The sequence below is a fragment of the Chanodichthys erythropterus genome, chromosome 2, assembly GCF_024489055.1.
Source record: "Chanodichthys erythropterus isolate Z2021 chromosome 2, ASM2448905v1, whole genome shotgun sequence".
NCBI lineage: Eukaryota > Metazoa > Chordata > Actinopteri > Cypriniformes > Xenocyprididae > Chanodichthys > Chanodichthys erythropterus.
In genome coordinates, this window is record NC_090222.1 from 5161286 (window position 1) to 5178348 (window position 17063).

At 36.1% G+C, this 17063-nt stretch overlaps 1 protein-coding gene across 27 annotated transcripts in view; it reads left to right on the plus strand.

The window, feature by feature from the left end:
* Positions 1-17063, plus strand: part of plecb (plectin b) — a 188396-nt gene that overhangs the window by 129629 nt on the left and 41704 nt on the right. For 7 of the 27 annotated variants that reach the window (XM_067400119.1, XM_067400190.1, XM_067400229.1 and 4 more), the window contains 6 exons: positions 6693-6754; positions 10805-10819; positions 12520-12609; positions 13372-13407; positions 16558-16635; positions 16774-16878. In XM_067400119.1, the coding sequence (XP_067256220.1) occupies positions 6693-6754; positions 10805-10819; positions 12520-12609; positions 13372-13407; positions 16558-16635; positions 16774-16878 (386 nt within the window). Of the gene's footprint in view, positions 1-1744; positions 2197-6692; positions 6755-10804; positions 10820-12519; positions 12610-13371; positions 13408-16557; positions 16636-16773; positions 16879-17063 lie in introns of those variants that run through there. The other 20 variants (XM_067400199.1, XM_067400245.1, XM_067400045.1 and 17 more) reach the window with 11 other exon arrangements.

Sequence of the window (17063 nt, forward strand, 5' to 3'; positions counted from 1 at the left end):
ATGCAACAGCTGGTCTGTGAATGATACTAGCCGTGACTGATGTTATGCCATATTGAAAGTTCTGGTGCTCCTGTGGGGTTCGCTCATTGCTCAGATCACATTAGAAGAGCAGTGTCTACCTTACTAACAGTATGTTATTTTATTAACATTAGTTTAATCAATACATCTAATAATGATACATCTGAATGGATAAGTAGATGTATAATAAATGATCCAATTTTAAGTTCACAATATGAAAGTTATAGATCAGGGTTTCCCAACTTCAGATTTATGTGGACTCTTGATGGTTTGTGAAATTATGACAAAAAATGCCAAAAGCCCATCTCTTCTGCTCACCAAGGGTGCATTTATTTGATCAAAAAATCCAGTAAAAACAGTAATATTATGAAATATTATTACAATTTAAAAAGAACTGTTTTCTATGTGAATATATTCTAAAATATACTCATTACTCCAGTCTTCAGTGTCACATGATCCTTCAGAAATCATTCAAATATGCTGATTTGTTGATCAAGAAACATTTCTTATCATTATCAATGTTTAAAACAGTTGTGTTGCTTCATATTTTCACGGATAAAGTGATATTTTGATGAATATACAGTTTAAAAGAACAGCATTTATTTGAAATATAAATATTTTGTAACATTTTAAATGTCTTTACTGTCACTTTTGATCAATTTAATGCACCCTTGCTGAATAATACATATAAAATTTATTTTCAGTAAATTTGACTTATATTTCAGGTTATAACATTACATGAAATCACAGTGGGTACTTTAAGGAAATAGGACAAACAACATAAAAACATTGTGAATTCTGTTATAGGTGCTGGTAGTTTTTTGTTCCACACCTTAATACCTTCTTCTGTATCAACAGACATTTAGACATCTGTAAAATGAAGGCGTCAGCTTCCACATCCGCTATGTCAGATATACCGTAAAATAAACACTCCTGCAAACACTGTCAAGTTCAGGCTGATATACTTACCAGCGAGCCTGAACAGGTCTTCAAACCTCGCAAAGCTTCTCAAAGTTTATGGTGCGGGTCTGTTCAGATGATGAGCATGTGATGAGCATCTTTATCTTCTGAGCTTTTGGTTTATCTTTATGAGACCTTCTCCTGCATGGCCAGAACTGTCACTCATCACCTATTATATCTACAAATCTTTCTCTTCCTACATTCTTTGGTGATGCACATGCAAGTTCAGCATGATCACATGCAAACAAGAAATGATTCTTTTAAAGAATTTTCATCTTATTTCTGGCTGTTCATTTTGTAGCCTTTGGTTATGTATTTTGCTGGGGTTGGTTTAGATATAATAATGTTAATCTCCAGCATGTGTGGACGTGAGCGGCCCATCCCAGAGCCTCGCCCTGTCTTATTGGCATCACACACTCTTAGTTAGTCATACTTGCCCAACCGCTCAGGTATGTTACAGTGGTTAATCATTAAAGGGGCGTGTGTATGTGTGTGTGTGTGTGTGTGTGTGTGTGTGTGTGTGTGTGTGTGTGTGTGTGTGTGTGTGTGGAGTAATGCCTGTTAGCATGAGTAGTTTTAGAGTGTGATTGTGTAAATCCTGTTCCTTTAATGATTCTCGCGGCCAGCTTAGTGCTCTGCGTAAAGTTACACAACTCTTCACACTCTACGTTTCCTGTTGCGTTATTCTTGAGAGATTGTGATGATTTAGAGAGTGTTTGGAGAAGGTGTGGGATTCTAGATGAGGCATGCTGGCGGACACACCTTCCCACTCACTTTCCTTGATTCCACCCCTTCTTCCTGCCTCGGCTCCACCAACATGACAATTCATGGATGAGGCGGAGCCAAGCGTAACCCGCAATGCCCTCCAAGCACCATGTCTCACAGGAGTCAGAACTGCAGGAGAGCAGGCCCAGAACCTGTAGCCTACTGACATCATTTACTGGAGCTAGAACATGGACAACAGAGATTAAACGGGAACCTTAAATCTTATCGGAACATTGCTGCAGCTTTTTATTTGGAAAAGTGAGGAAGCTTGTAAAGAACAGATTTGTGGCTGGCAGAACTCTGTATTTCGCTGTAAGCGTGACGTAAAGGAAATGAATACGCAACAGAGACGGAGGGAATACTCGACTGATAGCCAGGATGGGCAGAGGGAGAGGATCCCCTCAGATGACTTGCACTATCAGGGAATGCTGAAAGCCGTGGAAGGCAGGAAAGGTACCTAGGACAGCAGCTCATGTGGGAAGAGATTTTGTTGTACAAAATTATTAGTGTATGAACAAAAATTATCTTCTTAATCAGTATTTTCGTCTTGGTTTCCAGTTCGAAACATAAAAAAAAAAAAAAAAAATAGATTTTTTGATAAGTGTACAGGATATTATCGAATATAAGTTAGTTTGATTCAGTATTATACAATTTGCCAATAGGGTTAAAAAATAATTAAAATTTCAAAAAAAAAAAATTAAATTTCTCTCAAGACATATTCTCTAAGAATATAAGTCTTAATGCCTAATGCAATTTTGTTTCCCAAGTAAATGTATATTATATTACTGGAAAAATCTGACAAAAAATATCAATATTTATGTATTTATTTTCGGACAGTGTAGTTTTGATGTTTTACTACTATTTTTTTTAATGCAATATTGTGAGCAAGCAGGATCAGATTAGAAGATATTTTACATAATCATATCTGATAGAAGATCTCATTATGTAAAAACATCCTTTATATATTAATCATTCATTTTTTTTATTAGGTTTATGACTTGCCTTAATGTTTGCAGTCTGCTCAAGTGCATTGCTTGCAGTCTTTCTTTTTATTGGCAGTAATTTGTGTCTCATACAGCAGGCGTTTGGTTTAGAAATAACAGACTTAAAGTTGTCTCCCTTGACCAAGGCAATTGTGTCAATATTTACATAGATGGCATATATTTAGCAGTACCTGTCACCTCAGTCCTGCACCTGATTGGCACATACAGTATGTCATCAGCAAACCGAGACGATGCATATGTCACTATAGGTATACATATCACTGCATCGAATATCAGTGAATACATTTTAATTATTTTTTATAGGTAAAGATAGTGAATTCTCTTGTTTTCCTCACACACTCCAGAGGGCAGGCTAAAACATTATAGGCGGGCAGGGGCGTTGGTTTAAACATTAGCGCTGTAACATTATACATGTGAGAAGATAGAAGGCAAAGAATGGTGGTCAAAGGCAAATGTCTGTTGATGACCCTGTACCGGTGGTCATAATTATCCACACCATCACCCGCAGTAAGACTTTTCAAACACTAAAAAGGGAAGTCTTGCTTTAGAGGTCAAGGTTTACTGCCTCCACCCATGATAGTCACCATGGTGATATTATTTCATAATATGCTCATCATACTCCGCCCAGCAGAAGCAGAAGTCCAGCAGGCACGTCAGTGCAGGTCTGAATCAGCTGTTACCTCAATGCAAAACAATAGCTGGGTGTGTGAGTTGTGCCATTGCTCAACAAACGTCTTTCATATTATATATGCATTCAACTGTCCTTCTGTACAAAATTGCTCCTATTATTGAATGGGAATCAACTGGAAAGTAATTAAGTGTGTAGACTTAAGTGTTGTGCTTTGACTGAATGTCATGTATTCAGGGATGTAAGCCAGTCCAGTTTGGCTTTTGCTTTGTTTTAGGTCACGCATTTCTCCAGGATTGTTTGATACGTGACTCCTAGTTTCTATATCTTTTTAACTGTCACTGTTAGATGGTAACTTGGAACACATTTTTTATTGCCTTTATCACATATTTTAGTAATCATCATACATTAGGTATTCAACAGCTTAAACACTCACAATCCTGTCATCCTGTTTTGAAATTGGACATTGCACTACCATAGAAATGGCTCAGTGTTTCTGATATCAACTTCAAATTCGGAACGCAACTTGGTAAGACATATGGTTTGGATTTTCTAGCAATTTTTAGAGTGTATAAAACAAAAATGTTTAGTTCATTACAATTGCTTTGCACTAAACTTCTATAACTTTTTTACACTTTATTTTTTTGAAGTATATTTCTACAATAATCTGCTGAGTATCTTCTTTAAAAAGAGATCAACCTGAGGTCTCTATTCCAAAGCCTTCATGAATTACAACCATTTAAGTTCAAATCTATGCTCAAAAAGGGGGATGACCCCTAATGGTGAACGTACAACATGTTCCTGGATCGACATCTTTGTTGATCCTGGAACAACATTTCCATCAACCAATCAGATTTGAGGGACAAGTTTGCAACCAGAGTTCCCTCTGATTTTAGGGATGAGTTATGGGTAGGGTTAGGTTTAGGGGTGGGGATAGTGTTAGGACTAACCCGGATTTTGCTGCGTTTGTACTGCAGGAACTAGGAATGATTTTAGTTCTAGGAACTCCTTTGGAGGGAACTATATTCTAAATTCTAAAAAACTAAAAACCCTAACCCTGTGCTGTGCACCTCATGAGAACTGATGCCCATCGCTTCAGGTTTGGTCTCTTCAGACCAAAGAAAGTTCTTCTCAATCCTACATGTGATAAGAGAAACTGTAGCTGAGATGATTTGAGTTTACAGCAGTTTTCTTCTTGCACTTGCTCCCAGAAAGATGTGTATCAAAAGACTCTATCAAAGACCACCAGCAAAAATAAATAAATAAATAAATTGTTTTAATCTCATACATGCCATTTTGTGTATTTTTTACAGTATCATTACATCACACTTTGGTGGCCTTAACTACTAACTATTAATGTGTAATACCCACAAGACAATGGATTTACTGTGCAATTACATGATGTTTCCACATTTACTTCTAATGAGTTTGAGGTATAGTTAGGTTTAGAAGTAAAAGTAGGGTTAGAATTAAAGGGGTTAGAGGTTTTAAGGCAGTGGTGTCCAAACCCAGTCCTCAAGGGCCACTGTCCTGAAGAGTTTAGCTCCAACATGCCTCAACACACCTGCCTGGAAGTTTCTAGTATCCCTACCAAGACTTTGATTAGCTGGTTCAAGTGTGTTTAATTGGGGTTGGAGCTAAACTTTTTAGGACAGTGGCCCTCCAGGAGCAGGATTGGACACCCCTGTATTTAGGTAAGGGTTGGGATATGTGTAACCCGGACGCTCTAACAAGGAGACTAAAGGCTGCAACCCCTAGAGTCATCTCTAGAGCATCTCTTGAGATCATAGGAGTGAGGTTTACTTGCACAGCAACTACTAGCTGGGCTCCGTTACATGTGGTTAGGGGTAAAGTTAACAGTGATGCAAATTAAATGCAAGTACTTTAATTGTAATTACAATGCACCAACATGTAATGTATATTATATATAATTATATGGGTAGCGCTGTTCCTCATTTACATGTACTTATTATAGTAATTGTAATAACTCTAGGTAGTATAGTAACCGTGAACCTACCCCTAAACCTAACCTTAATCTTATAGTACCAGTACTTTCTTAGGTAAATACAATGTAAGTACTGTAAAATAAAGTATGACCATTTTATGAAATGTTTTAGCAGTTAAGGCCACCTAACGTCTGACCAACTTTACTAACTCACTATCTTTATCATTAAATGTGAGCATGTAATTTCAAAGTACTGCAATGTTCTCCAGTACTGATGACTAATGCAGTTGTTGGTAAGTTGCATGAGACAGCAGTGTGGATCATGTTCTCTTGTGTTTGATGCTGCTGAGGGAACATGATTCTGCAGGCTGTAGGTGTGTCTGTGGTGTTTTTGGTGACGCACAGTTAGCTATTCTGCCTTCGCGATCAAATTTCCCAGCCTGAGGCCTTAAAATACATCACATTTTCTTCTCCCCAAACCTGTGCTCCATCTTTGCTTGACAATGAAGCTGTCTAGACACCTCCTGCAGTCATTACTCTCCAGCTTTACCCAGAGATTGGGTGTGCCTGTGGGCTGCTGTGTTTGAATGGTTTGGTAGATGTGAGGCGTTCCTACACAAAGAACTGAAATCATTCTGATAATGAGCTTTCATCTGTTCCACTTCTCTCTTCACGTGCAGCTCAACTGTTTCTTTATTAACGTTACCATGACTGACAATTCTTGTTTATATGGAATATTGCAGTATTTATTATAAATGATTAATCCGTGCACATCTTTTTTTAAATTCATGTGCCCCTTAATCTTTAATCAAAGTAACCTCCCTCTTGCAGCGACATCTCTTCTCTGATGATGTGTTGAGGGCGGGACAACCTGTCACTCACATTAGATTGACCAATAGCAGACCACAACCATCCAATCAATTCCCAATGGACAAAATCAAGCCCCGCCCTACATTTGTTCTTGTTCAAGAAGTCGTTTCACTCAGATATACGTCAAAATAAGGAAAAAGAAAAGATGATCGCAACTTCCGTTTCATGCCGACATTTGTGTTCAAAACAAACTCAGACCATTCCGTGCTTCAGTGTTGTTGTTTTGGGCTGGTCGTGATGTTCAAACCAACAGATCGATGTTTTGAAAGCATCACAGAGACAGTGTTACAACTTTTCATGGAAATGGACCTACAAATGGCTTATTTCTAGTTGTCTGCATATTCATTTGGGATTCAACATCAAATTTGAACCTCAAAATAGTATTCTAAATGTCAACATTTTAACATTATTAAAATGGCACACTTAAATCCCTTCAGATCCCGACATTTACTCGAAACACTGCTGAAGTGTGTTAAATGTTCTTTTTCTTTATCTTTTGCAGATGAACGGGACAGAGTGCAGAAGAAGACTTTCACAAAATGGGTGAACAAACACTTGATCAAGGTACATTTATTATTTTTTCACTGCAATTTATGATGTTAAAATTTGGTAAAGTTTGATTAGGATAACTAATCATATTAGATGACAAATCCAATGCAATTTACAATACAAGCATCAGTCCTGCTGAAGTAACCTGCGGTTTAGTGTCTTGAACAAGGATATTTCTTAGATTCACTAAGTGTGGACCTATAATGGGAAAGTATGACCAACATCTTATATCGCGAGATGAGTATTTTATATCACTATAGCAATATATCATGATATAGTTTATTTCACTGGAAGTAAAAAAAAAACTAAAACTAGCCTAAATAATGTACAGTAACTAAAACATTCAGAATGTTTTAGTCGGTAATAAAATAAAAACAGTTTATTCACAGTTCTTTTCACATGTGTTGGGTTTTTACACAGAAAACATCTTTTAGAACCATTTTTATTTTAGTGTTATTGAGATAATATAATAATTTTTATTAATATTTTGAATTAAATTTTTTCCCCTCTTAAATCATTTAAAGTTTTAGTAACTTTGGTCATTTTTATGTTTTTTATTTGTTTTTTTATTCATTTTGATTTCAGTTTTAGGGGCCGTTTACATGACACCGTTTTCAACTAAAAACTTTTTATGCGTTTTGGCCGTTCACAAGACAACAGCATTTTGGGGGCCTGAAAATGCGAACTTTTGAAAACGAGTTTCAAAGTGCCGTTATCGTCCCTGTGTAAACTACAAAAACGTGAATTTGTGAAAACAGTGACGTCATGTGCATGTGTATTACATACGGAAGAGGATTAGGGCCAAGCAATAATAAAAAAATAAAACCATCTCGAGATTAAAGTTGTTAAATTTCGAGAAAAAAAGTTGAGATATAATGTTGAGAATAAACTCATTAAATTACAAGAAAAAAGTTGTTAGATGATGAGAACAAATTCGTTAAATTATGAGAAAAAAAGTCGTTAAATTTCGAGAAAAAAAGTCAAGATAAGATGTTGAGAATAAAGTCATTAAATTACGAGAAAAAAGTCGTTAAATTATGAGAATTTAACAACATTTTTCTCATAATTTAATGAATTTGTTCTTGTAATTTAATTACTTTTTTCTCGTAATTTAATTACTTTATTCTCAACATTTTATCTCGACTTTTTTATCGAAATTTAACGTCATTTTTCTCATAATTTAACAAATTTGTTCTCGTAATTTAACGACTTTTTCTCAATTTAATTACTTTATTCTCAACATTTTATCTTGACTTTTTTCTCGAAATTTAACAATTTTTCTCATACGGAAAAATTAACGAATTTGTTCTCATAATTTAACGACTTTTTTATCAAAATTTAATGACTTTATTCTCAACATTTTATCTCGACTTTTTTCTCGAAATTTAACGATTTTTTCTCATAATTTAACGAGTTTATTCTCAACATTTTATTTCGACTTTTTTCTCGAAATGTAACGAGTTTTTTCTCGAAATTTAACAACTTTAAACTCGAGATTTTTTTTATTATTGCTTGGCCCTAATCCTCTTCCGTAATTACATGTTTCATCTATGCCTGCATAGTGTTTCTTTATAAAGTGACGTCGCCAACTACTGGCCTTGCAGCAGTATACAGTGTTTTTATTGTTTTCAAAGATCAGTATGAATGGGATCATTTTGACAATGTTGTCGTCTGTACGTGAAAAATGCAAGTCTTTCAGTTTTTAGTACCACATCGTCGTGTAAACGTACCCTTAGTTATTTTGAAAAATTTTGCCTTGGCAAATAGCTGAAATAAAATACTTATTATAAAGGTCTTCATAATCTACAGTATAATGCATTATATATTTTCATAAATAATTGCAACCAAAGTTAAAATGCATTATAATATGTGCCGGTTCCTGACATTGGTTGTTTGTCATGTGTTTTTAATGCATTATACTTTAACAATGAATAGATGCGTATTATAATTTATTACAACTGGGGTTTTCTTTCATGTCTTATTGTGCTTGAATAACATAAATTTGCATGCTTGGCTTAAAAATGCATACAAAGGATATACTTTTATGACAGTGCAGCATTGCAATGTCATGTGAGCATAACCGCGATAGATAATCTGACATTATACCAGTTGCCAAATTTATCAGTTTATCCAATGCTATCTCACGACCAATTCATATGTATTTTATGAGGTGGCTAATTCGTACGATTTGTCTAAACCCCAGTGACGGGTAGGTTTAGGGCTAGGTCATTCATTCAAATTCATACGAATTTGGCAACTCCTAAAATACGTGTGATTTAGCAAAAAACGTATGAAATCCAGCGAGTGAGGTCGTATGAATTTGTACGAATTAGCCACCTCGTAAAACATGTACAAATTGGTTTATCATGTCTACCGGTAAATTGCCCACAGCATGATTTCTGTTTCAGCCCTGGTATTCTTTTAAGTGAGGACACATATATTTGCAGAGAAGCGGGTCATATCCTGTCCGCACAGGTTATAAATCTACACGCAGCTCATTTCTCATTGTTAATCTAGAATGTATTTAGGCCGAGAAGGGCTGCACTGAAAAGCCAAACAAAAGATAATGAAGATGTAACACTGGACAAGAATGGAGGTTATTTGCACTCTTACAAATCAGTCAAACCTGTTCATTCACTGTAGATGAAAAAAAAAAAAAAACCTTCAGAACAAAAGACTAACATGCAACATCTGGATTCATTTTGCAACTCACGTATCATATTCAGGGTATAAACACTTGTCAGTCCAGCCAACAGTAGCACATGTGCTGCACAGATGTTTGGCTGTGTTCATCTACTCACATCTGCTGCTCCATCAGTCTTATTTAAACCCTTTATCTGTGACTAAACAAAAGCCTTATTCAGATGGGACCAGGAAAAATGTATGTTTCATAGACATCATTTTTGTATTTTTATCCCATCTGAATGAAAAGCTATTTTTCCTCACAACTCTTTCAGGCTAATTTTATGTCCTGAGAAATCTGCTCCAATCTGGATAGTAATAGCTGCGTAATATTATTTCTGATAATGCTTCTCCTAATTTATTTTGACCTTTATCAAATGCCTAGGATTCTCATTGCTCTACCTGGTGCAACTTCAATATGAATTTTGACATTTTGGCCAAATTTCTAAAATAAAATAACAGTTTTATATACTGTATATAATTATATCACTATCATTTATATATTTATATTTAACAGAATGATTGAGTCTGTCTTTTCACTCTTTATACCATCAAATATAAGCCCTTCAGACTGTGTTCAACACCGACACATCTATATTTGCTGACTGAATGTTTGAGTTTGACCTTGACAAACACTTACAGATCACAAAAAACACTGATTGCTCAGTTTGCGCTGTGTTTGTATCTGTCATCAGTTTTTATGTAGCACTTCTTAGATGTTAATATTGCTTTGTGCTGATTGACCTGAGAGGGAAAGATGCACAACGGACAAATAAATGGGTATAGACAGCACAGATGAGACTTATTACCATATGATACACACTGATGTTGGTGTTTTTCCACTGTATGAATTTAACACAAACTGTGATATGATACATTATAGCACATCATTTGTGTGTGAGCTTCTGCTAGTGGACATGTTGGGTATTATATACTGACATTCAGTGCATCAACAGAGACCTCTAGTGGCTCAGTATGACCTCTGCATATCTATCTATCTATCTATCTATCTATCTATCTATCTATCTATCTATCTATCTATCTATCTATCTATCTATCTATCTATCTATCTATCTATCTATCTATCTATCTATCTATCTATCTATCTATCTATCTATCTATCTATCTATCTATCTATCTATCTATCTATCTATCTATCTATCTATCTATCTATCTATCTATCTATCTATCTATCTATCATGAGCTGTTTTTAAGTTTCAGCATCAGCCTTTAAATCATATTAATCTTAATGTTGTCCTTCATTTTCAACCTTCACTTCTTTCTTCCATTTCTAATCAGCTCTAACTCTCTGTCTTCCCTCTTCTCTCCTCCTCATCATCGCGTCCTTCCTCTTTTCCTCTCCTGCTCCGTTCATTCATCCAGCACCGGAGAGCTGAGGTAGGTCCATCTGTCAGCGTGTCCCAGCAGGCCCTGCTCTCACACATGCATGTACACTATTCCTGTCCTCCCCAAGGCTCTCAATCTGATGATTTCTTCTGCTGTCACATGAAGAATGTGGATTGATGCTCGCAGTTAGAGCTTGAAGATTTTAGTCTCACTCTCATGAAGTACAGCAAAAGAAATCAAAAGTCTGCCTCATCACATGCATGGATCACTACCTGCTCACTCGTACTGGATGTACACTGACGCTAATTTGTCAATGTACTTTGATTTTGTACTTTGAAAGCAATTTTACTATATTTTGAAATATTGAGAAAGATAGGCTTTGCTGTATAACAAAAGGAATAGTTAATTACAAAAGTCATTGATCACTCACTGTTATGTTGTTCCAAACCCATATGCATTAGTTCATGTTGACCATGACTGTCAAACTCCATAAAGAACAAATAACAGAGAATATATATATATATATATATATATATATATATATATATATATATATATATATATATATATATATATAGATATATAGATATATATATATATATATATATATATATAGATATATAGATATATAGATATATATATATATATATATATATATATATATTCAGTTGGGTTTTATACAGCATCTAAATATGCAACTTGTGACTTGGTGGTTTTAAAAAGAAAGAAAGAAACAAAAAAGCTTCAGAATTTAATTTACACTGTCACTCAATAAATCATTTGTCAGATATTTTTTGACGTGAGGCAGGTGGGTTGCCCTTCTGCCTGGAGCGATGCATTGCCCCGTCCTGTACTTGCTGAGCAAAGCATGAATGAATCCCATTGAATTCAGTATTGTTTTTATCCTCTTAACAAGAGACATGCATGCTTGTATTTAGAAGCTGCTGCCCAGCTGAAGCCAGCTTTGGAGTTTAAGATGCACCCCAAAATCACAATTTGTTTCGAAATCTTGTTCCGTATATTCGCATTATTTTCAATTAAACACACAATTAGAAGCTAGATGAAATGTCTTCGGAATTAACTTAATTATCCGTACTAGAAAATTGAATAGGGATTCATACTACCAAGCTAAAAAAAAAAAAAAAAAACACACACACAAAAAAGTACCATTAAAAATAAAAATTGGAATTGAAAAAGTGAATTGGAATATATGTGACAGCACATGACTTGTATTTTTGGAGATTGGCATCACCATCCAGTTTCCTTGAATGCAAAAAACAAAAAAAATCCTGGAAGCTCACACATTTTACCGAGCGTCTAATTTAGTGTTTCGTGTAAGGAAAATAATATACATGTGGAAAGATAAATGATGACAATTTTGTAAACAAAATTGCGTGATATAAACTCGCATTTGCGAGAAATAAAGTCAGTTTCTGACTTCTTTTCTCAGAATTTTGAGATATAAACTTGCAATTGCAAGTTATAAAGTCCATTTTTTTTGTCACAATTCTGAGAAAAGAAGTCAGAATTGTAAGATAAAAAGTCACAGTAACCTTTTTTATTTTTTATTCGGTGGTGGAAACAAGCTTCCATGCAGAACTGTGATTGCATGAGCAATGAAATCTTTAGAACTTTTCTTTAAAAGAAAATGAGTTTGCGCTTAACTAATAATGCATTGTTTTCTTACTGCAGGGATGATGTGATTTTTAATGCAACACTCATAAAATGATTTGTTTTTTCTCCATCCTCAGACTCAGCGTCATGTGAATGACCTGTATGAAGATCTCCGAGATGGACATAACCTGATCTCCCTTCTGGAGGTCCTCTCCGGGGAGACGCTGGTGAGTATTAGAGATTGTCTTACACTGACTTGTATGGCCCTGTCCTTAATGGAACCCTAAGCCCTCTCAGTCTTCCTCTGAGTCCATGCTTTGTGTCATAACGCCTCTTTGACTGTCAGGTAGAGTTCTGCAGTGGCACTCACTTCAGTGTGGGCTCAGAAAAAGTGCATATCGGCCGCAAAAGGAAGCCCAAAAATGACAAATGGGACACCCTATGGTCTTGTAGACTTAATGGACATTGTAAGCCCACAAGACCGCAAGTCCACATGAAGTGTGCCATATGGGACAGGAACTATAAAGCTAGCCTCTGCTATTTCAGCACAGCTAAACAAGAGATGACCAATCACTTCTCCTATTCAGATTCCAACCTCTCCACCTTCAAAACTCCAACCCTGCCCTCAGCCTTCAAACAAATCCAAAGTCCCGACCTCCAGGTCAACGAAGACCTGAACACCCCACCATATTTATGGGTGATGCCTTGGAATACGTCTTCCAATCGAAAGATGTTATGTTGAATCACACCCAAAACACTGGGTTCAGATATTCCAGGCAAATTCTTGACATCATCCCATCATACTGCTTAATTTCTTGGCTCTAGCTTAGACATTAACTCTCTGGCTTTTCTTTTTTCTGTGTGGCACCTCTTTGACTCTTTCTCTGCCTATCATTCTTTCTTCCTTTGACACTGACCCACCATCTCTTTGCTAACCTTTGCCCTTTGACTTCTGTCTGCTCTCTTTGCACTTCTCTTGTTGGGTCAAGACGAGGGAGAGGGACGTTGTGCGGAGCGTACGGTTGGTGAGTGATGTAGATGCTTCATTGGCATGGGTCACTCACTGTGGCTGGCTTGCGCATGATGTCACTTCCGCCAGTCTTGTTGTAGTCATGTTTTCATTCGCTTCCTAGAGTTACTTTGATGTTTCAAACTATGTTTGTCAATGCTAAGTATCTCTACTGATAAAATAAAGAGCTAAATGTTAAAAGACTTCATTAAGAATTGCAAATAAAAAGATCTGAAAGATTTATAGGGTTAGTTCACCCAAAAATGAAAATTATGTCATTAATGACTCACCCTCATGTCGTTCCAAACCTGTAAGACCTCCATTCATCTTCAGAACACAGTTTAAGATATTTTAGATTTAGTCCGAGAGCTTTCTGTCCCTCCATTGAAAATGTATGTACGGTATACGGTCCATGTCCAGAAAGGTAATAAAAACATCATCAGAGTAGTCCATGTGACATCAGTGGGTCAGTTAGAAGTTTTTGAAGCATCGAAAATACATTTTGGTTCAAAAATAACAAAAACTACGACTTTATTCAGCATTGTCTTCTCTGCCGGGTCTGCTGTCAATCCACGTTCACGACTCCGCAGTGACGCTGCTGACGTGTTATCTGGTGCAACCGAGCTTCGTTTACAAGAAGGGGGCGGTAATGCACCAAAATACTGGATGCCAACCACCGTAAAACAAAAAGAAGAAGAAGAAGAAGAAGAAGAAGCAGCTGTATTCAAGCTTTTCTACATTGTTTGTATTTTGGTATTGCTATATTTTTTAAAATGGTGCGTAAGTGTGCATGTCGCGGATGTCCTAATCGCCAAAAACAACCACGGCGACATAAAAGTGCATTACCAACGCCGACAGATGAAAGGATTCAATGGGATCAATTGAATGGAATCAATTCAGTGGAAAGGATTCTGGAAGAGAATACAATGCTGAATAAAGTCGTAGTTTTTGTTATTTTTGGACCAAAATGTATTTTCGATGCTTCAAAACCTTCTAACTAACCCACTGATGTCACATGGACTACTTTGATGATGTTTTTATTACCTTTCTGGACATGGACAGTCTACCGTACATACATTTTCAATGTAGGGACAGAAAGCGCTCGGACTAAATCTAAAATATCTTAAACTGTGTTCTGAAGATGAACGGAGGTCTTACGGGTTTGGAACGACATGAGGGTGAGAATGACATAATATAAATGTTTGGGTGAACTAACCCTTTAAGATCTGTTTAAGGGGGAAAAAAAACATTGTGTCTTAATAAAGCATGTTTTTTTCTTTTAAACTGAGGGACTATTGGAATTTCCCTGGTAGGAATAACAGTATAGCACAATTCCACTTGCGCATGACTGATGCTGTTTCTCTTTATGACACCATCTATCTGAACCTCGTCATAGTTTGGGTGTGTGACCGATATAGCGAATGATATCTTATGTAACTACTTAAGTAACTACATTTTAAGTAACTACCCTGACTATTAGCAAAATGTGTATACTAGTGCTGAACAAAGCTTTTTTCTGGACTGCATTTTAAAGTTAGTTTAAAGGATTAGTTCACTTTCAAATAAAATTTTCCTGATAATTAACTCACCCCCATGTCATCCAAGATGTTCATGTCTTTCTTTCTTCAGTCAAAAAGAAATTTTGATTAAAACATTCCAGGATTATTCTCCTTATAGTGGACTTCAACAGTAACCAACAGGTTTCAGTGCAGCTTCAAAGAGCTTTAAACAATACCAGACGAGGAATAAGAGTCTTATCAAGCGAAATGATCTGTCATTTTCGGGAAAAAAAAAAAAAAAAGGAAATGTATATGCTTTATATAAACAAATGATCACCTTGCACGTGCTTCCTCCAAAACTGCACTTTCGCATTCTTCAAAAAGCTTACGCTGTATGTCCTACACCTTCCCTATTCTACTTACAGAAAAAGTGGAACTGGCACTGTGTTCATTCCGTAAGTAGAATAGGGAAGATGTAGGACATACAGCGTAAGCGTTTTGAATATACTAAATACCAATACGAAAGTGCGGTTTTGGCAGGACCACTTGGAAGGTGATCATTTGTTTATATAAAGCATATACATTTAAATTTTTTTTCGAAAATGACCGATCATTTCTCTAGATAAGACCCTTATTCCTCGTCTGGTATCGTTTAAAGCCCTTTGAAGCTGCACTAAAACAAATTTTGACCTTCAACCGTTTGGTGCCCATTGAAGTCCACTATAAGGAGAATAATCCTGGAATGTTTTCATCACAAACCTTAATTTCTTTTTGACTGAAGAAAGAAAGACATGAACATCTTAAATGAAATGGGGGTGAATAAATTATCAGGAAAAAATATTTTTGAAAGTGAACTAATCCTTTAAGGTGTTCAGGTCATAAAAAGGTGGTGTGTCAGATGGTGAGTTTTGGGTTGTTTTCTATAATATAAACATTTTTAGCATTCATCCATAATAGTTGTATAATAGGCCACAAGACCATCACTTCTGTCATACACTGTAGTCTTGAAGACCCCATGAAATGACTTACAGTTATCTGTATTGATGTATTTCCTACTGAAACAGGAAGTTGGGGTGGGGCATATCAAAGTCTGTATTGATTATGAAGAGCATGTGCTCATTCTAGTATGGAGCTTATTGGATGATACAGATAAAATACAGATTTAGTTACACTTACATGTACACTTATTTCATAGTAAACTTACATGTAAATGCCATCATTGCTAGCAGATGTGGACTAGAAGATTTGATTTCATGTGGTCTTTGTCTTTACTTTGCTTTATTAGTGTTCACATATCTGGTTACAGTTTATTTCGATGGTCCACTTTAGACATTCTACTAACTATAAGTAACTTTGTCACTACATGTCAACTATCAGTCATTAGAGTATTAGTAGCTAAGCCTATCACCGAATCTGTCTACTACAGTCTACTAATACTCTGACTGGTAGTTGACATGTAGTTGCAAAGTTACTTGCAGTTAGTAGAATGTCTAAATTGGTCTATTGAAATAAACTTTAACCAGATATATTTGCTTCATAAAAAGGTTCTCCACATTTTTAATTCTTCCTTCATTTTGACGTTCAAAAGAAGCTTAGGCACTCAAGGACACACTGCAGTCTCATCCTTTCTGTTTTGTGTCTTAACCAGCCTTTGTTTGTCTCCACAGCCGCGTGAGAGAGGACGCATGCGATTCCACAAACTGCAAAATGTGCAGATAGCACTGGATTTCCTCAGACGCCGACAGGTACAAGACCAACTCAACTTTCAAGCTACATTAGTTTATTCTATAATTTATTTGTTAATCTTGATTACAAGGTAGGACAATCTCTCAAATTAAACTTTAACTCAAACGTGAATTGATGTTCTTCTCTGGAAATCACAGGTCAAGCTGGTGAATATCAGGAATGATGATATTGCCGACGGAAACCCAAAGCTTACACTGGGTCTCATATGGACCATCATCCTCCACTTCCAGGTCTCCTATTCTGTCAGTGTTAAGTTCCCATACCATTTACCTCCTTCTCCTCCTGGGCTCCAAATCGGTCTGGCCAATCACTTGAATCTGGGTCAATCACTGGTTCAAGTGGGTCTGTTAATTTTACACCTTCCAATCAAACATCAATGGGGTCAATAATTTTAGCTTCAAACCAGTATCTGCCTCATGCAATAAAA